The sequence below is a fragment of the Lingula anatina genome, chromosome 7 (assembly GCF_051362555.1).
Source record: "Lingula anatina isolate TDL-2025a chromosome 7, LinAna3.0, whole genome shotgun sequence".
In the NCBI taxonomy this organism is placed as follows: Eukaryota; Metazoa; Brachiopoda; class Lingulata; order Lingulida; family Lingulidae; genus Lingula; species Lingula anatina.
In genome coordinates this window covers 11,233,321-11,257,560 of record NC_141773.1, presented here as the reverse complement: position 1 = coordinate 11,257,560, position 24,240 = coordinate 11,233,321, and the positions used below count along the sequence as shown (strand labels likewise).

At 37.2% G+C, this 24,240-nt stretch overlaps 2 protein-coding genes across 7 annotated transcripts in view; both read left to right on the top strand.

The window, feature by feature from the left end:
- The window catches only part of LOC106157062 (neural cell adhesion molecule 2), an 84,370-nt gene that overhangs the window by 17,439 nt on the left and 42,691 nt on the right, over positions 1–24,240 (top strand). The gene's annotated exons all lie outside the window — the stretch shown is intronic.
- On the top strand, positions 1,932–9,361 carry LOC106163521 (uncharacterized). The gene is made up of 4 exons (XM_087017036.1): positions 1,932–2,742; positions 3,430–3,547; positions 7,957–8,559; positions 9,300–9,361. Exons 1-4 carry the CDS (start codon positions 2,395–2,397, stop codon positions 9,359–9,361), a joined length of 1,131 nt encoding a protein of 376 aa, XP_086873162.1. The 5' UTR covers positions 1,932–2,394.

Below are 24,240 nucleotides of genomic sequence, written 5' to 3'. Positions count from 1 at the left end.
TAATGGGAGTACTGGACCGTACTGTCTGGAGCGGGTGCCATTATATATACCTGTGTTCTTAGTTACTGAAATGGTGGACATGGTCTGCAGACAGAGATAAATTTGGAGTGATTTTGGTTGTCTTGTGGTAATGTCATGTACTAGACTGGACATAACAAGGTTAAGACTGCAAGACTAGTTCATTTACGAGTACTGATCTACTTTTCCCTCTTAACCCTTTGCAGAGAAGGACCCTATTCCCACAGACATCATTGGTCTGCGTGGATCTTCCTAGCTCTGTGGGAACTCTCGCTGAGTGCAGTCAGCCTCCACTTGTTTCTAACTTATTCGTGTAATCGTCATCTTTTCTGTATTCTACTTAACACCTGGAGGACGGGTGTCATTCACTTAAGCCGATTGCAGTTGGCGAGAGTGCCAGCAGAGTTGGGTTGATCGACGTAGACTGTTGTTGATTATGGGAATGAGGCCTAGGCCGTGAATGAATCTTTAGGTGGGACTACGTAGGATAGGTATCCTTGGATTAGAAAACCAGTCACATGGTCTGCTGAGGTACAGACCTCTGGCCAGAGGAAAAAATATACATATCAAGAGCATTGGCTAGGTAGTGAGTGCTTTATGTGCACCTGCTTAAATCATGCCGTAACAATGTAAGGCACAGCTGTAATTGGCTTTTTAACTATTGTTCAGAAGAATTGATAATGTATTTGCAGAGGGAGGTCCATGTGTAGCTCCCATGTGGAAAATACAGCAAAGTCATTGTTATTTATCCTTTTTTTAATGGCATAATGATATAAAAAAAATTGATTATTTATAACATAAACCAGGAACTTTTTAATGGCACAGTAAATAATGAATGGCCAATAAATCAACCAGAAATTAATATCCTTGTGTTCACAGTTGTATCCTAAAACCATTATCTTTTGCTTTAAAAAAACATTTTTTTCCCTGGTGTAAAAGGGACACGTAATTACCCTTGGTTTCTGATCTCGCAAGTAGACTGATGCTATCTGAGTTGTAGCACAGCCAATATACAAGATGTGCTCACAGGCAGAAACAACATGATAATTGTGTTAAAGCTTTTCGTCGTCACATATACATGATGTATTAGATTATAGATTGGAGACAACTGATCAACATAAAAGCTACTTACAGAAAGATAATGTTTTAAGAGATCTGCATAATAAGATGGTAAAACATTGGCATGTATTTCAATTTTGATGAGATTTTTACTCTAAATCTGTTTTATGAGTCTATATGCAAATTTATTTTGTTGTGTTTTCGACAGACGAATTAAAATAAAAAATTGAAGTAGGAAACTGCGTAGTTAGTGCGGCTGTTGTTCTGTTACAGAGCAAACAAACATGGCCACAGTTGGGAGGCAATGAATAGAAAAAATCAATAGGAATCCTCTGATCTGCTTGGGCATTTTACAGTTCTCATCAGCGGAAGCTGCAAGAAGCCCTGCCCATCTGTTCTACTTTTTTTCCGTTCGATCACTGCAATTTAGGTTAAGAACGGATAGAGTAAAAAAAGATTTGTGGGGATTTATGATGTCTGATCTCTAACAAAAGTAGAACCTCTGAAAGAGTTTTCGTGTGTATGATTATCACATTTTGTGTTGGGAGAAATTTTTGCTTACATTTTGTAAGAAATTGCTGTTTGCATACAGCATCATCAGAAAGCTGTGATGTGCATCACTGAGAATGGTGGGAAACCATCTTTGAATTACAACAAGTGGGCGCAAAGGAAAAATTTTCTTGGAATCCGCGGCATTACAGCTAGTTGAAAATCAATCAGGTACTCGTTTGGAGTCATTGATCAAAGGATTCTTGGAAACGTATATATATATATATATTGTTAAACTATCATAATCTCTTTGAGAAGATGTATCCCTACACAGGTTTTTTTTTTTTTTTTTTTTTTTTTTGTGCCTGATTTCATGTTAAATTTAGTGATTTTTGGTGAATTTTGGTAATTACAGGGCAGGGTCAGAAATGACCTGCCGTGGCACACAGAGTCAGAGATGACCTACCACACACATCTCCAGCATCATTTTGATAATTACAGGGCAGGGTCAGAAATGACCTGCCATGACAAATATTTAGCATTTAACTTGAAATACAGGTCCGTAACACTGGCTGGGCACAAGTTGAAGGGACATGTTGTCGCCCTTACAGTCATCTTAAATGTATCTCTTTGATCATAGGAATGTCTTTGATATTTGTGTATATAATCCCCTGTATCCTCACAGAGGGACAGAGGGACAGGGAGAGAGATAGAATAAAGTCAGTGGCAACAGAAAATCTTGTTGTTGGTTATTGCTGATCCCTCATTCTTCCACTGATACTGAAGTTCAACTCTGATACTGGTGGAGTAACCATAAGGGCAACAAAAATGAGACGGGCATCCCCCAGAACTTCCAACCAGCAGCAAGCAGCAACAGAACAACAGGGCTCGAGTCAGCATACCCCTGAATTAGATGGGCAACAACCACAACCCTCAGAGCAACATGAGCCTGGTCCTCAGCAACAACAGGAGCTGCAGCCTCTGGACCAGATTGAGAGACAACAACAAGCCCAGCAGACCAACTCTCTGATAAGATCCCCAGGGCAGCAACAGGAGCAGTCCCAAGCAATGATAGAGATGCCACCACCACCACCACCGCCACCTATGCCCCCCAGTGCAGCTCAACAAAATCAAGGGAGTCCAGTGGCAGCTCAGCAAAATCAAGGGATTCCAGTGGTAATCACGATGCCACAACATCTATCTCCCTTCCCTTTTAGGGGAGAGGATGGGGACTGTGCATCAGATTGGGTTTATCAATTTGATCAATATTGTGATATTATGCAATACAATGACAATATGAGACTTTCGCATTTTAGTTATTTATTACAAGGAAATGCCAAAACATGGTACCTAAGTTTGCAGAACAAAACTAGTTATCAAAGTGTAAAAAAGTCATTTTTAGAAAGATATGGACCTAGTCCAAGCAAAATCAGATCCATGACTGCATCTATATTTTCCAGTAGACAGGGCGAAGAAAAGGTAAGAGACTTCATTTCTAAAATGATGAAAATGGGACATCAGGTAAAATTGCCTGAGCAACACATTTTGGCAGCCATCATTAATGGCCTTAAACCTACAATAAGGGCAGCTGTAACCATGCAGAACCCTCAAAATTTGAGACAATTAGAAGAAGCAGCTATTTTGGCTGAAACTGCTACCACTAATGTGTCTCCAGATCTTACCGTGGCACCCCTGTCTACAGACCTGAAAGAGCATGACAACAATCATTTAATACTTAACAAATTTGTCACAATGCAAGAAAACATGATGGGCCAAATAACACAATTGATAAATAGAGTTTTGGAAGGGCCCAGTGTACAGGTAGTCTCGACAGAGAGAAGTAACAGAAAAGTATCATTCCAGCCAGCAGATCGATCTAGAGATAGCAGCAAGGAGAGGATGCGTGAAAGGAGTGCAGAAAGAAGGGGTGAATGGAGGAAGGAGAGAAGAGAGGAAAAGGAGAGAAAGTGTTCACGTTGTGGTAAGTGGACTTTTCATACGGAATTAAATTGTTTTGCCCGTAACATGAAATGCTACAACTGTGAGCGTATTGGTCATTTGGCTGTGGTTTGCAGAACCATAAAACAATAGGGGTGTCTGCGTAATAAGGAAAAATTGAAAAATTTACAGGAGAGTTGTTTTCTAGGAAATGTCATGGGAGGGGACCCTATAGAACACAATTTGATTAAAATCCATTTTAATACCCTGACAGTTAAGGCCATGATTGACACAGGTGCATCAATATCTTGCATTTCGGATAACATCATGAGAGAACTAAAACATGAAGAACAATCAACAGTTAAGTTTTTAAAATCAGACCTGTTAACAATCTCAGGAGTAGGCGGAGAATCCCATAAAATTATTGGTTGTGCTTTAATTGACTTTGTCATAGGCAAAAACTCCTTCACTCATAAATTTTACATCTTGCAAAACCTTCCCAGAAATGTTATTTTGGGCATTGATTTCCTAGAGGCAAATGGAGCTACCTTTGACATGAAAAATAGCATCCTGTCATTTAATGATAAGAAGTTCTGTCACACAAATAAACCAAATTATGTAGGCCTGGTGCGTACCAATCACAAAATAACTGTTGGTCCCAGAACTGAAAGCTTAATACCTGTAAAAATATCTGGAGCAAATAAGACCAATGCTAAAAGTCTACTGTTAGATCCTGTCGATAACCACTATTTGGTGGCTAGGTGTGTTATAGATAAAAATCGGAGCATGTGCAGAATATACAATCCCACTGACAAATCAATAACCATTCCAAATGACACTGTCTTGGCCAAAGCATACCCTGTAGAAACAAACTGTATTCTACCCATGGGTGAGGAGGGTCCAGCTAACATTAGCTCATGCTTAAAACGGGAACACTTTATTGGGACAATAGAGGCAGAGTCCATAGATAACTCACATTTCCTGAAGTTAGCTAAAGAAACGGGCTTATCTTTAGATGAAACTGACCTGACAGAAGAACAGAAAGGTGAACTATTAATATTAATAGGGAAATACAGGGATATATTTGCATCAGATTTATCAGAAATGGGAGAGGCAAAAGTGAAAGGACATGTGATAGAGACAGGTAACGCCCCGCCCCAAAGACAAAGACATTATAGACAGACAACTGACCAAAAGACTGAGATAGAAAGACAAACAGATGAGATGCTTAGAAATGATATCATTGAGGAGTCAAATAGTGAGTGGGCAAGCCCAGTGGTTTTGGTTCGCAAAAAAGACGGATCTATGCGTTTTGCTATAGACTATAGACGTTTAAATAAAGTGACCACGCCCATCCACTTTCCCTTGCCTCGACTGACTGACGTACTCGACATACTTGCTGACTCTAATGCCAGGGTGTACAGTTCTTTAGATTTATTCTCGGGCTTTTGGCAACTTCCCCTAGAAGAGACTACCAGACATAAAACAGCTTTTGTGACCCACCATGGTCATTTTCAGTTTAAAAGACTTGCGTTTGGCCTTCGTAACGCGTCGGCGCACTACCAAAACACAATGGCCCGTGTGCTAAAAGATTTAAATTGGAAAATGGTGTTGTGTTACATTGATGACATTTTGATCTTTTCAAAAAATTTTGAGGAACATCTCCAACATTTGGAATTAGTTTTCAAACGGTTACAAGAAACCAATCTCAAAGTGAAAACAAAAAAATGCAAATTTGCTACAAAACGAATAGCCTTTTTAGGTCATTTCATCTCAAAAGATGGCATTTCAGTAGATATGTCAAAAGTAGAGGCAGTCAAAAAGGTTTTGAGACCGAAAACTCGCACACAGGTGAAAAGCTTTTTGGGTATGTGCAATTACTATCGTCGTTTTGTCAAAAATTATGCTAAAATTGCAGCCCCCTTGAATGCATTAACACGAAAGGATAAACCATTTAGTTGGACAGACACGTGCCAACAGTCATTTGACAAGCTAAAAAACACCTTAGCGACAGCCCCTATCTTGGCATTCCCCGACATGAACAGAGAATTCAAACTAACGACTGATGCCTCAGACTTTGCGATAGGTTATATGCTCAGTCAAGTTGACAAAGATGGAAGGGAACATGCTATCTCTTATGGTTCTAGAACACTGCGTCCTGCAGAAAGAAATTACAATGTTACAGAAAAAGAATGTTTGGCTTTAATTGAGGGAATTAAGGAATACCGAGTTTACCTTCAACCCAATCATTTCTCAATCTTTACTGACCATAAACCTCTAGAGTGGTTGCAATCAAAACAAAGTGGAAATCAGAAATTGAATAGGTGGGCACTTGAAATTCAAGACTTACAGTTTTCAATTTATTACAAGAAAGGTAGCACGAACCCCGTAGACTGTTTATCAAGACAAACTGATGAAGCAGACGATGACATAGCTCTAACACAACCTAAAGTCAACATGATAGATGATGCTAAGGGCACGTATCCCCTGACACCCCCATCAAAAATTGACAAGAAACTTCATACCATCAAATTCAATTACTGCAGACCAAATCCTCCAGTAGTAGTTGCAAGTGTCAATAAAACACCACTAACAAAATGGCCAGATAAGGTAGAACTAACTGACTTGGCTCAAAAGCAAAGCGCTTCCCCTGACCTAGCTTCAATCATCAGAATCCTCCAAAGTCCTACTAGTGTACAATCAGAAAAGAAGAACCTGAAAGAATTTTTCCTGATTAGGAACGGTATACTGTATAGGCAACACATAAATAGAAGAAAACAAAAGGCAGGTGATGAAAACTTGATAGAGCAGTTAGCAGTGCCAAAACAATACAGGGCTAAGGTATTGAAAGCGTACCATGATGCCAGGGCAGGCGCTTGCCATCCAGGTTTTAGGAGATGCCTAGAAAAAATCAGGTTAAAATATTATTGGCCAAAAATGTCAAGGGACATTAAACGTTATGTCAAGTCCTGCAGTGTTTGTCAGAAGGTCAAAAGAGGTTATCACAATACAAAGTCGTTACTACAGCCCCTTCCCATAAAAGATGTTTTCAGCACGTGGCATTTGGATATACTAGGTCCAATCACACCAACAAAGTCCGGACACAAGTATATCTTGCTAGCTGTCGAATCTTTTTCACGTTGGCCAGAGGCATTTGCCCTTAAATCACAAGAGGCTACTGAAATAGCAAATGTCTTATACAAACATATTTTTACAAGATTTGGTGCGCCTTCTGAAATTATTACAGACAGAGGCCAAAATTTTAGATCAAAGTTAGTACAAGCCATTTGTGACATTTTTGATGTAGAAAGACACTACACAGCATCGTATCATCCCCAAACAAATGCCACGTGTGAACGGTTCAACAGTTTTATATGGCAATCACTGCGTGCCCTATGTCGAGAAGATCAGTCAGATTGGGCAGATCATTTAGAATCAGTGTTAATGGCCTATAGAAGTTCTCCCACAGAAGGAAGTTATAGTCCATTTTTCATTCTTTTTGGAAAGGAAATGACCACACCTTTAGATGTTGAATTACTACCAAAGAAGGACCTACCCCATAATGTGGCAAAATATATATCAGACAGATTAGATTCTCTAAACAAGGGTAGACAGGTGGCAGCAAAAATAAAACTGGAATCTCAGTGGCAAAATGCCAAATATCATAACCGAAATGCTACAAATCCAAAATATGCCGAAATGGACAAAGTTTTATTAAGAAATGAAAGAACCCCAAAAGGTTTGACATCCAAACTCGTTCCAAAATTTATAGGGCCTTTCTATATAGTGAGAGTGCTTGGCAATGCCACATACCAATTGAGAGAGTGTATCACCAACAAACTTGTGAAGGCCCCTGTTAATGCCAATAGACTTAAACCATACAAAGACCCCATTATCAGAACAAAGTTTGATGACATCACTCCACAAAATGTTCCAGTTAATGGTCCGATCAATGATACTGAAAATATCCAACCAGAAGCACAATTTGATGCTAATGTACCTGACACTCCTGTCCCATGTGAAGTTGAGATAGATAACCCACAGGAAAAAGAGGTAGAGAAAATATTATGTTATGAATGGTACAAAGGAGAAAAGCTATATAGAATAAAGTGGAAAGGTATAAAAACATCGACTTGGGTTAGGGCTGATAAAGTGCCAGATTTGCTAATTCAGGAATTCCACGCTAATAAGACGAAGAAAGGAAAGAAGAAAAAGCGTAAACTGGTGACTCGTCAATAGATTGTGATCAGATGTAATGCAACTCCTCAGTATAGAATTGGCAGTCTTTCTAAAATGTCTAGCGCTTAGTCCTTATGCCTTTTTATTGTACAGTCCTGTTCTCCTACTCTTTTCTGATCTTTGGTTTTGTACCTAATGCGCAATCTTCTTGTAGCTGGTTCTATAAGTAAGATAGGTAAAGGCCACTTCTTATAATCTCATTTTTCTCCTCAGGACCCCAATACGATTGCATAAGTCTATGGCTTGTCATCTGGATGGCTGTGGCAATTCTGCCCCTTACCAGTGCTGAAAATCGGATAAACTACGGTGTTTTCTTTAGAAATGAAGGGACGATGGCAGTGGTTAAAGACTATTGGCTACACACGATGTTGGTGTACTTGCCAGAAGTTCCGATGGAGCCTAACTTAGAGTATAATTGCGATGGGCGTTTAAATAAGAAAACATGTAAATTAATCGAAAGAGCAGTAGATGAAGGTAGAAAGTTGTATAGTCAAACAAGAAGTGAATTGAGAGCACTTCGGCATAGAGTAAGTGAAATATTTACCAATGATGATGTTGAGGAAAATAGACAAAAAAGATCAGCACTTCCATTTGTAGGTAAGGTGGCGAATAGTCTCTTTGGAGTGGCAACGGAAGACCAACTTAATAAGGTGATTGATCACATCAATGCATTGCAATCAAGGCAGCAAAAAGCCCTGACATCCTTTTCCAAATTTAGTTCTCAATATGGGTCAATTGTAAGTGGGCAAAGTGAACGCATGATGAACATGGTTAAACAGATAAAAGACAATCACCAGTTAAACATAATGTTAGGAGGTGATTTAAAGTATATTGAGAATGAAATAGATTTTACACTTGGGTTATTTACAAAGTTAATGCATGTAAGTACCATAACTAACAAGCTCACCTTTGAAATCGAAAATACAATGATAGGTATGAATGATGTCTCCCATGGAAAGCTTTCACCAATTCTATTTCCCCCTCATATGCTAAGCAGCACTTTAAAGAAAATTAAGGCTTCTCTTCAAAAACAATTTCCAGGACTACTTATCAACCAAAATTTGCAGTATTACTATCGTTATGGCAAAATTGCCACACATAACTTAAATCAGTCAATAGCAATCACCATCAAAATTCCCATAGCATCCCACGATTTATTTACAGTGTTTCATGTTAAAGCAGTACCAGTTCCCCTCAATGCGACAAGTAAGCATGCCACCCTCCTCCACAATGTTCCTGAATACTTTGCCAGTGTTGGGAACCACCACATTAGCCTGAACTATGATTTTCTGAAATCTTGCACTGGACAAAACCCCATGTTTTGTGCACTGGAAAATACTAAGGTATCCAAAAAACCTCATTGCTTAAAGGCCCTTCTACTAAATGATAAAACCAGCATCAAAGACCTCTGCGATTTCCAACTCCTACCCAATAGCATCTCCTCCACCTTAACGCCAGTTGGGAAAGATCAGGTTCTGGTTAACAGAATTCAAAATTTGACAATGCGGTGTTCATCCAATGTAACCAAAGTTGGTTGTGATTTTTGTGTTTTGAAGGTGCCATGTTCCTGCTCTATAGAAGGGGACTCCACATATATTCCTCCCCGTCGAATTTGTGAACATAATGAAACTACTGAAATTCTTCATCCCATAAATTTAGCACTTTTACAGCAACTTTTTGATGAAGGTAACTTTTCTGATATTTTTGGTCATTCCGTCTTTCAAACACCCCCCAGAGTAACAATCCCCACGTTACGCCTATACAATCATACCTTTTCACAATTTTTAACCAAGGATTCCTCCATTAAACTCAATCTGCGAAAAGTAATGACAGCAGCAAAAAAGGGAGAGACTATATTTCAGTCGCTGACTGAGCCCCTCTTGTCTGGTGACTTAACATTACCCACAGGAGGACTGTCTCTGGATGATATAATTGGGTATGTAGCTTTGGGTGTTGCAATCCTAGCAATTGCTCTGTCAGCCACACTTACTTATAAAATCAAAGTTTTAAGCACTGCAATGTTAACTATGGCCCATGCCAAGGCAAACACTGCTCCCAATTTTATCTACCAATATAGCTCACCATCTCCGTCACCCAAAATTGAATTCGACATCTATAAAATTTTAACGCATGAAATTGCTCCTGCAGTTTACTTTTCAGCAATACTTCTTCTTTTTATCATTCTGGGAGTAATTATTTTGTGTAAAGGTAGGCACCAGCAAAATGGCCTAGCACTAGAAATAAACAATGCTGAAAAGAGCATGTTGATACACCTATGTCATCTTAAACAGTGTCCATTTGATATCAAAGCAACGGGAAATCAAATTATTGCTAACCTGATAGTAATAAAGGGATTAAGACCAAATTTAGTGCTTGAATGGGGAGATGTAACAATAAAAGTGACTCAAGGACAGGTGAACCACTTCATTCCATTGCCTACCAGTGTCCCCTTGTCCTGGTGGCAATATTTTTCTATCATGTCAATAATTGATCAGCCATTTGATGCGCATCTTGTAGTGTTGCATCATGAACGTTTAATGTACCTCCTGTGAATACCAATTTGACCTTATTACGCTATAAAGGGTAAAACAATTTAATGAACAGTCCACTTCTACGGAGTGTGAGTGTGATTATGTGTGATCCACAGTGATTTGTGTTGTATACTTGAGCGTGTACTGACAGTATACATGAATTATATTAATGAGATATCATAATATAAGAAAATAATAATTTTAATTTGATATTAATGAGACGATCAGTATTGATTATCGAAATTACGTAACCACATTGAAAAAGTTATGATAATTAATTGATGTAGCAATGACCAATATTTAGCAAAAATCTTTGATTTGATGGTGGAGGGTATTGATAATATAATGGATTATGATAACATTTATGATGTGAAATATAACTATACATGTAACTCTAAGATGTATATTTGAGTGTACTGACAGTATACATGAATTATATTAATGTTCCATCATGATATAATAAAATAATGACTTTCAATATGATATTAATGAGAAAATCAGAATTGATTCTGGAAATTATGTAACCACATAGAAAAAGTTATAATAATTAATTGACAAATATGAAACAAAACAATTGTTGATTTGATGGTGGAGGGTATTGATAATGTAATGGATAATGATAACTTTATGTTGTCAAGCAATGCTACACATGTATCTCTTAAATGTGTAAACACAGGATTATATATTATATACTGTATCTGTCTGTGTAATGTTAAGGCAATCAAATTTGATTGTTACAGTGAATTAAGAGATGTACCATACTTACTGGTAGTTAAAAGAGTATCTTTTTATGCTCAATAGTATTAATTATTTGTAGACATAGACTATTATAGGGAAACTTCAGCATTATTATCATTATAACTATGAAAAGGCATGCTAATGTTAAACTTTGTTGCTTATGGCTATAATAATTGCCAGCATAATAGCTTGCACTCGTGTTTATCTTACGATTATGGTAGTCCTATTATAAGACAATATTTCTGTTTGTCATTACATTGTGAACAAAATTTGAGGCACAAATTTTATTGGGCCAGGAAGATGTTTCATGTTAAATTTAGTGATTTTTGGTGAATTTTGGTAATTACAGGGCAGGGTCAGAAATGACCTGCCGTGGCACACAGAGTCAGAGATGACCTACCACACACATCTCCAGCATCATTTTGATAATTACAGGGCAGGGTCAGAAATGACCTGCCATGACAAATATTTAGCATTTAACTTGAAATACAGGTCCGTAACACTGGCTGGGCACAAGTTGAAGGGACATGTTGTCGCCCTTACAGTCATCTTAAATGTATCTCTTTGATCATAGGAATGTCTTTGATATTTGTGTATATAATCCCCTGTATCCTCACAGAGGGACAGAGGGACAGGGAGAGAGATAGAATAAAGTCAGTGGCAACAGAAAATCTTGTTGTTGGTTATTGCTGATCCCTCATTCTTCCACTGATACTGAAGTTCAACTCTGATACTGAGCTGAAAGGTACTTGTGATCCACATATCAAGTCCGAGAGGATGTTCATCAGCTTATTTCATAATGCCACGCATTTTGATACAAAAACAAAATAATTTTCATTTGTATTTGAAAACTATCATGATGTCTGAATGTCACATTATGGAAAAGGCATTTAGTTAATACAAAACCAGAAACGGTGTTGAAAAAATAATGGAGAAAAGGCAACACTTGTTTCTTCAAGTTACAGCTTGTGTTGAAATATTGTCTGATGATCCCAGTCAAGTTGGGAGTCCCCAGTATTCAATTGTTGTCGGAGGAGATCTATCATGATTGCCATAAAAGCATTTGCAATGAACTTTAACGCCCCTCCGCTCTGTTCTCAACACCAGGAAATTAGCCTGTTGATAACTGTGATATGCCACTACTGAAAAACTTTGACGATTTGATGTGAAGATATTGAATGGGTTTTCATAGGTTTTGAATACAGGCCCAGGTTAATTCAACCATTAGGTTATGTGATAATGCCAAGTTTAATAAAAAGAGGTTAACATAAAGGTCATATTTCTTGATACATTGTGACAGCCGAATTCAGTGGATACATTCTGGGCCAGTCATTCTTAAAAGATTAAAATACTGACAACGATATCAAAAAAGTCCACTTTGGGTTGTCTGTTATCTGATTTAACAGAGCCGTACAATGTACAAGACTGTGTGTTAAAAGGGCCCTGGGGAATAGGCTGTCCATGGTTACATTAGATATAGTAATCACCCTGTCTGCGGAAACATGTCTGGTGTGTGCTTTCCCCATTGCACCTTTCCCTGCATTAGTTAAGACATGATAATGTATATCTAACTGTTAACGGTATTCACTCAGCGGATTACTTCTTGTATTTGTATTTGATCATGCCCAGATGTAGGGGGATTGTCAATAAACTTATGTATTCTGTATCCTCTTGTATTGTACAACTACAATTTATGCAATTATTAGCCCTAAGCAAGTTATGGTCCTTTGGGTAAACTCTAAATCAAGAACGGTTATAAAAAGTAATAAACATAATAAGAAAATAATATTTAATTCCTTTGCAATATTTGGAGGCCATCTCTATTGGGATTGGATCTTACAGGTCAGTGCTCTACCATGATGGAATAAAGATGTTGAAGAAAATGTATTTTACTGTCCCAAACTACCAATCAGCATGTAATGGGCATTTTCCTAGCAATGGAACAGGACTTGGTGTGTACATAGGGATATTTGATACCCATTAAGATGCTGCTAGTGCCTAATGACTCATGTTGAGATTGGATCGTGATTTGGCTATTAGGTTTGGACTGGAAATATTCACAGCATTTCCTAGAATGCCTAGAATGACCTTTTCTTATCTTGTAAAGTACAGGGCTGATCTGGGTTGTTTTTATCAGGGTGCAGATTATTAAGCGCTTGTCCATTAGAGTAGCCGTTGGTAGAACTCCTCTCAGAGTCTCAAATGACCAGTATGGCAGTAACTTATGCCCCGTTCCTTTGCAAGGCGATACGTGGTAAAATATTGATTGTCCTCCCTGCATAAACTTTAAAATTGAAATATTAAGACCTATCCATTCTCCCCATCCCCCTCTAAAAAAGAAGGAATAAAGGAAAAACTCTCTCTTCAAACACTCCACAACATTTTGCTGCAAACCGGTATTGATGTCTTAATGGAGTCTATTTGTGAGCCAAAATGTGAAGAAGATATTGATAACTAAATGTGTTTTCTGTGTAAATGGTTCAGGAAATGGACCTGGGAGGTGACGACAGAATGGTTAAATATCAAGTTTGGAAATAATGTGACTAAACGTTTGACTGGTGCTGAAGAGCGAGTCCCAGCCAAAAAAAGTTAATTCTCCCAGTTTTTTTAAAGGAAGAACAAGATAAGATAGGATAGTTTTCATTAGGTTAGAAGCATTTTTGTTTATTTCCTATTTAAAAAAAAAAAATTAACAAGCTTATGAGGACTGTTTTGCCAAGTGTGAACAGCTGGTCATTCCTTTAGGTTTCAAAATGACCATTACTACTATAACTATGTCAAGACTGCCCAGAAAAAAAATTAAGTGTTTACCTATATTAAGGGTATCTTGTGGCCATCAGCAGTCATAGCATGGTCAAGTTATGGACCCTGCCAAGTCTTGGTAGATGATATTGACCATTTCATATGGCATGTTTTTATCGAAGTTCCAGCCTGGTCATATTCCAAGGAGTTCCAAGTAAATATGTTTAACCGAAGGAGAAGGTGTTTGCCTTTCTTGGCTAAAAGAATTGTAGAGGAAACCTAGCCCTGTGCCCCAAAAATGTCTTCTCTGACAAGTTTGAATAAATATTATGGACCAGAAAAGGCAAGCTAGCCAGAAGTTTCCCTCTGACATGTGTTTATAGAAACTGTAAACTTAAAACTTTGGCTTTAAATTTGGTCAGGTGCTTATCACTTCTTAGTATCCTTCCTGAAATTTAAGACTTTGATAAAGCACAGGAAAAAGTCTGTTCAGTTTTGATACATGAATGAGATCATCTTGGGTTGAATTTCAAGTCCAGTTCTTGTAGCTTTACTTACAAGGTACTATCTGAGAAGACCAACGTGATTACTACAGTTTCTAACTGTAGAAAGCCAGTGCAATCCCACATAATATGGTGAATGATTCTCTTTAGGTATTTGGTTTAGTTTGCCTAGGAAACAAATATGAATTTTCACATCTACCAAGCTTCTGCTGAATTTAGGGAAAATTTGAATTTTTTTTCTTTTAAGGAAGTGAGAAGCAATAAAACTCTGTAGCTTTACCCTTAAGGAATTAATGGGTTTCAGACAACATGTTATATCTGGAAGGAGATGTCTCTTTGGTATTGAATGAGATAAAGGAAGATATTTGCATGAATCCCATTTTATCATGTCTTTTCTCTGTCTGATCTCTGTACTTTGGAGCATTAGCAGAGGAGTTTATGAAGTTGGTGTTTTCCATCGCTGTGTATGTATTGATCTTTATAATTGTCTGAGGGACTGGTTTCATTCATCTGACGCCATTGCTGTAAATATTTCATACTTATTTTTTGCAGCAAATTGGAAAATAGACTGGAGTGTCTAATGATTTTTTTCAAATTTTTTTATTACATATTGCAGATATGGTGTATAACATGTTCTTGTGATTTGCCCGTCTTATTGTAGTCTCTTGCTGTTAACCAGTTGCAGAGCAGCCGTCTCATTAACTTAAACAACCCAAAAGTGTAACCCCTGTGTGGTCGAAATGGGTTAAACAACGGTCACCTACAACGAAAAAACCTAGTCCAGTCACTAAAAAAATGATGTCAACAAATTTGACGTCCAGTTTTATTGGGTGGAGGTGACAGTGTCAAGTGCTTGCACTTAAGAGTAGGGACTGCCACTGGGGCCCTTAATGGTCATTTAGCCAGGTATGTGGTCAGCATCATGGCCAGCTCTCTAAGGCCCTGGACATAGCAAGTCTAGACAATAGGGACCTGATATAAATCAAGACACCAAGTAGCCCCAGGGTGGGAGGCAATTCAATCTATTGGAAGTTACTTTTGAGAGCTGATATTTTGAGGATGGTTAAGGAAATAGAACCTGGAAGTGGAGGGTCAGTGCTCGGACACGTCAGACCCTTAACCAGCAGACTTGGACCAACGTGCTCGATATCAGGTTATATTAGGGTACATTTCCTTTCTGACCTTTTCTTTATTATTTTCACCCTCTTAGACGTCTTTTTCTTTTCGAATTAAATTCTGACTCTTTACATCTATCAGAAACAGAAAATAGGAAATAAATGTTATTAGTTTTGTTAAAGTTCAAATTAAAATGAAAGATCTTTCATATTGAAAAATGATTAGGGATGTTCTAGAGGAGGGAGGTTTCTGGAATGGGCCTTATTTACCCTTCCCCATCCCCTGTTTTTAATTTGTAGTTCCAGGGAAAAAAAGGTGATGGATATTGTTGACACATCTTTGAAAAAGGAATGGATCGAGATTTGGCATGTTCTTCATATAGAGACTGACTGTCAAATGAAGTTTTTGTAGAATTTTATGGTCTTTATCTTAGTCCACACTTCAGTTGAAGAGCTAGAACACAACAGATGGTAACACTGAAGTGCCTTGCTATCCACTATATTATACATTTTAGGGGCCCTTGTTATATCACACCATGGCCCTAGAACTGCCTAACTGGAATTGTCTGTTACTGCCTAACTGGAATTGCCTGTAAGATGGTTTAGTATCCATTAAAATAGAATCTGAAGGTGTGTGTGATAGCAAGGTGCCATACATGTTTAGAATTTCTTTTTGATTGCACTGTGGGTATCTTCGAAGTAGTTTATTGCATGGTTCATGTTCGCAAGTGCTCATGGAGTTTCGTAACCTTTCTGATGCTGTTGTTGTTAGGATGCTTTCTCTATCAGTTCAGTCATCCTGCTTGTCGTGTCTGGGTTTACACTGGATTCACTGGCACAGCCTTTCTTTCTCAATCTGCGTTAAGCAATATGTTTGAAAAAAGTTGACTGTAAATATTTTAAGACAAGTCGCTACTTTTACCACTTTGAGAGGAATTGCAAACATTGAATACATGTTCTATATTGAGGAAGAACAACAACAACAACAAAAATATACTATAGCACATCCATACTGGTTTGAAACTCATGCAAACCAGGCCTGCACCAAGAGCACAGCATCTTTTGCCTAGTGTAAACGGGCTTGGAGCTGTATACCAGAGTTGATCATCAAAAGCTTTCCTGCTGCCCCCCAAGTAGAAGATGCACCATGTTTGATATCTTTAGTGTTAATGGTAATAGGTTTGAACAGATAACAGGATGATTCAGATAGGTGTAGGGTTTAAGTGCAGACAAATGGAGAGGAGGAGAAATTTAAAGAGATTATGCAAGCTTATCCACCATTGCTGGTAAGGGCAGATGTACGTTGAGTAACTGCAACCTGCTGATTTGAAGAGTTCCCTTCACTGGGATAGATGCTGGTGTTATATCAAGTGTGGCCATTAATTTTCAGCTGCCAGCCAGACCTTTTTCCCTTTTGTACATCTTTGTTCAAAATTACTGTGCACATGTTTCAATAATTCCATGTATTTTAAAGGCGACCTTGCTGGAAACCTAGTCTGTTTTTGCGTGTGAAATGTTTTCTCAATTTTATAAATGGTTGCTTTTGACCAGAGGAATTGAGAAATATTTAATTTTTGCCCCTAAAATTTATCATAAATTTTAATTTTTTGACCTAACAGTAAATTTGACAGAGTGTCACAGTTACTGTCAGTGTTTGTTACTTTCTTGCTATATTTCTTTAACAGATGGTAATAATGCTGTTATCCCTAATGTTTTGTCTGTCTGTCTGATTGTTTTGCCAGGACAAATGGGTCTTGTTACTAAAAATGGGTTGGGTTGAGATGAATCTTGTTGAAGGTTTCCATTTTGTTGACATTAATTGAATTATGGCAAGCTCATTTTTATGAAGTGTTGAAAAATATGACGGAAAATTACTTCAACATGCATTCTAAATTTCTTCACACATTGTGTACTAATTGTTTGTAATATAACATCTTGATTTTCTTGAAATTTTCAAGCGGTTGTGTACTTTAAAGAATATGAGCTGATTGTATTACAAAACTTATTTGTGACCACTGTCTATACATAGAAGTGTAATAAAAAAAAAGAAAGAAATTGCTTTTTTCAAAGATAGAAAGATACCGAGACATCAAATGTCAAATATTGAATGTTGGCAGGAAACAAAATAAGACCTTTGTGGTTTGGTTTTTCTTGTTCAAAAATACCACTGCCATTGAGATTTATATTGGGAACTGATAGGGATTTTTGATGACTCTAACCTTTAAGTCATAATTAAATACAGGGAGCCTCCAGTCTGGAGATCTGTCCTTATAGAAATGAGGATATATGTAGTGAAAGGTTATGTTGATTCAGTGCTTGCCTGCTGAGGCTATGGGCAGGCTGAGGCTGCTCTCACAGAGCAGGGGTGGGCTAGTCTAAGGGCCCATTCTAAGTGGTATCAGTGACTGGAGAATGGTTGATTGCACAGGTAGAAGATAGAGTTCTTCTTGTTAAAATTGAATCCTAATTTAAGACAGGAAAACGGCTGGTTGCATTGATATAAGGGAGGTTTCTGCTTGATGTAATGTTATCAGTCGTAGGATGTTCATGGTGGCCCCACTACCCTCCTTATTCATAATTGTCGTCATCGGGTTGACATCAATATGTCACTTGTGGATGGGCGAAATTTTGATAAGATGTCAGGTGTTTCTCTCATCCATGAAGCTCCTCAGCTCTGTATCCAGTATCTTTCAGCAGTGGGTCTATGAACCTAAGTCTCTGCACAACTCTCTGAAATCAACTACCTTTTGTGATATGTTGTACGGTTTGAACTCTGTGAACTGAGCTCTATGAGAAATGTATGTTTTTACCTTCTTATGTACAATTTGCTGCTCAGAAACTGCAATCCATGATAGCAAGTGTGCGACCAGCTTTGTCTCTTAAAAAAATCAATACCATTTACACAGGCATAATTATGTTCCTGATGTTAATGATGGTTGTCTTCTCTGGACTCCAGCATAAGTGGAGGACATGAATTATGTTTCTTGATGTTTTGAGAAATAGAGCAGTATGTTTTGTTTGAATTCAGTCAGTGATTATGGTATTTTTATTCTCTTTCTTATATTATACTTATCTAACCCATCGCACACAAGCAAAGTGTTTTGAATGTTGATTTCTGCTTGTGGAACAGTAATCAATAAGAGGACGATATGCACTCGTCTAATTTCAGACTGTATGATGTCACTCAAATTATGTTAATTGCCACCATTATGGTAACTTTAGGGTCATAACGCATATTAATTCTTGGATTTTGTGACAGTTGCTGGATGGCGGAAGCCAGAACCTTTCACAGATGTTTAGGTAGACCTTATGACACTGCACCAGAACCCTGCCTTAGATGCTAATTGAAAATGTCTAGACATACAAAATATAGCTGATTATATTAATGACTTTATTCTCTGCGGTGTGAAGATGCATATTTATATGCTTTTGTTTTGTAATGAACTGAGTATCAAGAGGTTTATTCAAGGTTGCACTCCATGTTAATTGATGGCACCAAATGTTTTTGGATGTTAATATTTCTTTTAATGTGTTATGTTAATAAAGAAGATAACATGTAGCTTTGAGTTATGTTGTAATGTGCATTCTCCCCCCCCCCCATCCAACTATTGATACCATGTCTGTGTAAAGTCATTCTTCCCTGAACAGTTTTTATGAATATTTTACGTGTTACAATGAGAAAAGTATTGTAACCAAAAAAAAAAAAAAGGAGACAGTTTACAAAACTGTTTTTGAAGTATAGAAGACAACTAGTATCAATGTGAAGTCACTAGTTGAAGGGGATAAGTGACAAAACTTGACTCTCTTTGAAATAGTAGAAGAGCCAAATTTTAAAAGCAGAAGAGTTCAAAAGATTCTGATAGCATCTCATATCTATGGGCATATCAATCAAATGATGACTTCGATTATTTGCCTCTTGTCAGCCTTAGCTCGCTTTCAGTAAATAAATAAGAATTGTAATGCAGTTTGTTTGAAATTTTGCACAGGCATGTGAATGGAGGAAAAAAAACCTGGTGTAAGATTACTGTGTACAAAAATGTCAGAAGTAATGTAAACAAGCTGTGAGAAATCTGTATTATACAGGGGAGAAAATAACTGAATTCCTGAGACCATCTTCTTTATAGAAGTATTCAGAATATAAACTGTAACTGAAGCTGAGAAAAGTTGAGCTTCATAGCTTAGATATGCTAGGAATACATTTACATAAGGAAACTTAATAAACAAAAATGGGAACAAGCTCTATAAGCTCTTCTTTTTATTAACACCACAACAGCAAATATGGTAGAGAAAGCAGAAAAAATTGTTACAAAAATGCCCAAGGCAAGTGAATGCCAGTGTGCATGTGACTAAAAACAAAACTGGGAAACATACAGCTAAAATCAAAACAGTCCCATGTTCCAGCTTAAAGTCAATGTTGAAAATTGCCACATGACATGGGTAAGTAAGAGGAGCTAGGGAAAAATATTTCTCTTTGGGGTAAAACATACAGACAGATTCCATGAAAAATGTTACAAAATTCAAACAGCAAAAAAAAAAAAAAAAAAAAAAAAAAAAAAAAAAAAAAAAAAAAAAAAAAAGTATTTATATCCTTGGTGAAAAGGTGAAAAAAAAGTAAAACAAAACTAAACAAATAAACACCAAAGTGTCTGTTTGGTGCTAAGCATTAGTGAAATAAGATTGATCACTGTAGTGTAAAAAAGAAGTGATGGTTCAATGTTTATGTCTCTGACCTATCTGCTGCGGTGAGAAGGGTGGGGCAGGGCAACGTATGTTTATAAACAGCATGCTGCTTTGTAAAAGAGAAATCCAAAAAAAAAAAAAAAAAGGAAGAGAATTTGAGAACAGACCCATTGCTTGTATATCTGGAAGTGTGAATCCAAATAAAGTTGGATGTCAGAGGAAATGTGATTTCAAGATTATTGTGGTCGCTTGTGTATGTGGGAGCTTCTGTAGGTCTGTTCAATACCTGCGGATGAGAGGCATTGCAATACCGTATATACCTGTTGTACCCTTGAAAAGATTTTTACACTGTATTTGATATCTTGAGAGAGGGGTGTATCTGAATAACCTCTCAAAGCAGCCTAACTCAATTTATGGCAAATGGGTGTGAATTTACCAGGTTAGCAAGTACTTTCCAGGGGCTGAGGTGATGGGCCATGCATCTTAGTACTACATAGCAACACATGCACTTACAGCTACCAATGTATATATTTTCAAATTTTGAAACCTGGTTACCTCCCCCCCTACCAATTCCCCCCCTCTCATTCTCTCTCTCTCTGTCTCTCTCTCTCTCTCTCTCTCTCACACACACACACACACACACACACACACCTAAGCATCGACTATAGGAGCAGGTGTTATACAAGAAGCTGTATCAGAGAGTTTGAATTTATTTCACATTCCTGCCTCAGTTTGTGTCCTGGGAATGTTGACAACTGTTCTCTCCACTGCCAGCTCTTTGATTTCTTTTCTGTTTGTCTTGGCAGCATTGTTCAGCCAAAAGTATGAAGAATCACTCCCAATCACAGGGGCAGAGTGAACTAGTGGGGTGTCAGGTTTGGGGGCCACTAAATTTAATTTTTGTTTTCTTTTACAAATAGGTTAGGCAATCCGGCTATCTCAGAAATTTGTAATTTTATTTTGTCATTGGACACTTCAAACTGCACATTTCATGGTTTATTTCATATCTTGGCCCATTGAATGTCATATTGGCAAAGGTGTAGATATGCGAATCTGTATAATAGTCCCCACTCTTTAAAAATTGGTATCACAAGAGAAAAGAGAAATTCTTATCTTTCCTGAGAAACTCCACAATGGCAGAGGTGAACGTGTTGTGCTTGGCACTAGGAGTATTGTGTGGTATTGCACTACTGAGCTATTGCAGGATAAAGTATACAAGAAACAGCTGCCTGATTAAAAACTTGAAATACTTGTTGTTTTTATAATGTTGGCTGTTTGTTCACAACTTGATGTAGACTTTGTTCAAACTTAAAATTTTTATTATCTAGAATGTCTTTAGTTATAAGACACTTATTTTCCTAATGGCTTACGTCACAGTCAGTGTTGTTTCTTTCCCACAAATGTGTGGTGAGTTTCCCTCAAACTTGTTCACAATTTAAGTCCACTGAATCAGAACTTCAAGTTTTTTTTTGGAAACCTTGTAAGTTGCAAGCTTAAATGGCTGATATGGCACCTCTCTGCATACTCTTCAGAGGCAAGATTCTTCCCATTTTGCAAGAAACAGCTGTGCTTATAATAGAACACAGAACAACCTACTGCAAATCCAGCTGCTATAAGTTTTCCTTATCATTTGTTCACAATTCTAAGTGAGTTACATCAAAACATAATCAGCTCGTCTTGGTTGCACTTTATGTCAACTGTAATAATTTGCGTCCCATCCCCATGCTAACCCTGTCGCTGCAGGTCTCTTAGCAAACCATTTGTACAAAAATTTTGGTGAGTTACATCAAAACAACCAAACAGTTCCTTCCTAGTTGCTCTAAATGTCAACCATAATCTGTGGTAATTGAATTTCCTACAGTCAAAATAACTAATATTGAATTGTGTATGTGAGTCTAGTGTATTAGGTGCATTTGTGTGCAATAGGTTCTGGTTCTGGTTTCTACCATGGTTGCCAACATAGGTGTATTGAACTGAACCAAAGAGTTTTGTCTGCTTGGTAAATATAGTAGAAAATAAGATTTTTGTATTATTAGTTTGTTGTCGTTACATCCTCTAGAGGGCAGCTCTTATACTCTGACTGAGGAAGGCTAACAATATTTCTGGTATCAGCCTTGTGTAACATAAGGTCTTGACTGATTATTTTTTATTATGTCATTAGAAAGGAAATTATTTTGTTATAAGAAATTTGATGACTGCCATTTAGAATGTAATTTTCAATATGAGATTCAGTTATAAATACATTCATCTTTATCGTTTGAAACAACTGGATGAATCAAAACTTTCAGTTATAAAATATTTTTCAATACATTATCAATAAAGTGGCCACTGACAATTAAGAGGTCTGGGGTAAACGTGCACTAACATAGAGATGTAATACTTATAAAATCCATGCAACTTGCAAGATTATATAAACTTATGCATTCGTTTGAATTGCATGGCCAGGAATTAGGAAATAAAAAGAGCAATCATTGTTGCACAAGTACACTCAACTTAATTTAGAATAAGTTCATTAAAACATTAAAAAAATAAAAGAGAAAAAAAAGAAGGATTCCAGTTATCAAGTTAAGTTGGCTATCTCTTGAAAAACTCTCAAAATTCAGGCCCCCTGCCGGTTAAGTAAACCTCTGCCTGGAAGATGAAGAAATGCATCCGTATTTGGTTTTTTAAGGAGTAATTGATCAATAAGATAAAGCCGTTTGGAGTGGAGGCAGCTGTGAAAGAAACTTCTGAAGTCTTACATAATAACTAGGGAAATTGGTTTGAAACAGGAACCAGAAGAAAAACAGCCAAATGGGTCCGAAAAAAATGAAGAAAATGATAGTTGCTGCCAACAGACATTGACATGAATGGTGATTACTTTGTAATTGAGAGAAAGTGAATGTGAAGGGAAGAGTAGGTGCTGATTGGTGAAGGTGGAAAGAACTTAATTGAAGACAGAAAACCACCTAGAAATGAAGGTGGAAAGAATATTGCTGAAAAGAGAAAACCACCTAGTAATGATTGCATGCTATGGCAGTGTTGATTTTGATGTATATTTGTTTTGATGACCAAAGAAATCAGCTGTTTTTTTAAAAGTGTCTGGAGTATGCATAGTGGGATCTCTTATTATAAAGGGTACGAGGGGATGGGGGTAAGTCACCTAGAAGATGTTATGTGATATGTGCAAGAAATGTATATTGTGAGGAAAGAAGTCTTATGCCTCTCATCTTTTTTTTTTTTTTCTCAAGTCCAAGACCAATAGCTGAGAGGTCCAAAATATGTTTAAGTGTTGTCTAATGATGGAAATAGTTCTATGGCACTTGTTTTCTAAATACCATGGAGAGAAATAGCACATTTATAGAATACAAAGTGTCAGTTATGGACCTGTTCTAGATGTTGTTCAGACAATCACCAGTCGGGATTTGTTTTCACTCCTAACAACCACCACCACTAATTGTTTTTGCTAGGAGCTCTCGTTGTGTTGATAAGGGAAAAATCAACCAAAAGTCTGCTCATGCACTAGACATGGGTTCTGGTATTCATAAAGAGTGAAGTCCTGAATACATGGTATTTTCAGTAACAGGCAAGATGACTTTTGTCATTATAGAGAAAAAAAAAAAGGAACCCTCGTGTTTGTTTTAAAATCTGTCCATGACTTGTCCTATTGATATTCTCATAAACAATTAATCCATTTTAATTTTGTTGCCTGAACATATAACTTGTATGTTGAGTCATTCCCTTGCAAAATTGAAGCTTCTAACTTAAATTTTTCTTATAATGAAAAAAAGAAAAAGAAAAGCTATTTAATGCCCTGCAAATATGATGATTGTTAGAACTAAAAATAAAAGTTACAAATTCAGAAAAAAAAAGCTTGTTGAAATATTGCTATGAAAGTAGTTTTTTCTCTCTGACGCCTATGATAAATTTGCAAGGAATTTGTTTATAAACTATTCTCACCAGGTCCTGGCCTTTGTACAGTAAACAAGTCAAAGTTTGGAACTGAAAGGAAAATATAAATAAATCAAAACTTAGTAAAGGCCATTTGGGCTGACAAGTAAAATTTGGATCTTTGCCTCATCATTGGTGATGTATATTGATGATACAACCCTAAAACATTTTGTCTGTTTGCCTCATGTCCAAAATAAGAAGGCATTTCAATTACGTGCATATATTGAAATGAACAAGTTCCCTGTTTGCTTTTCTTTT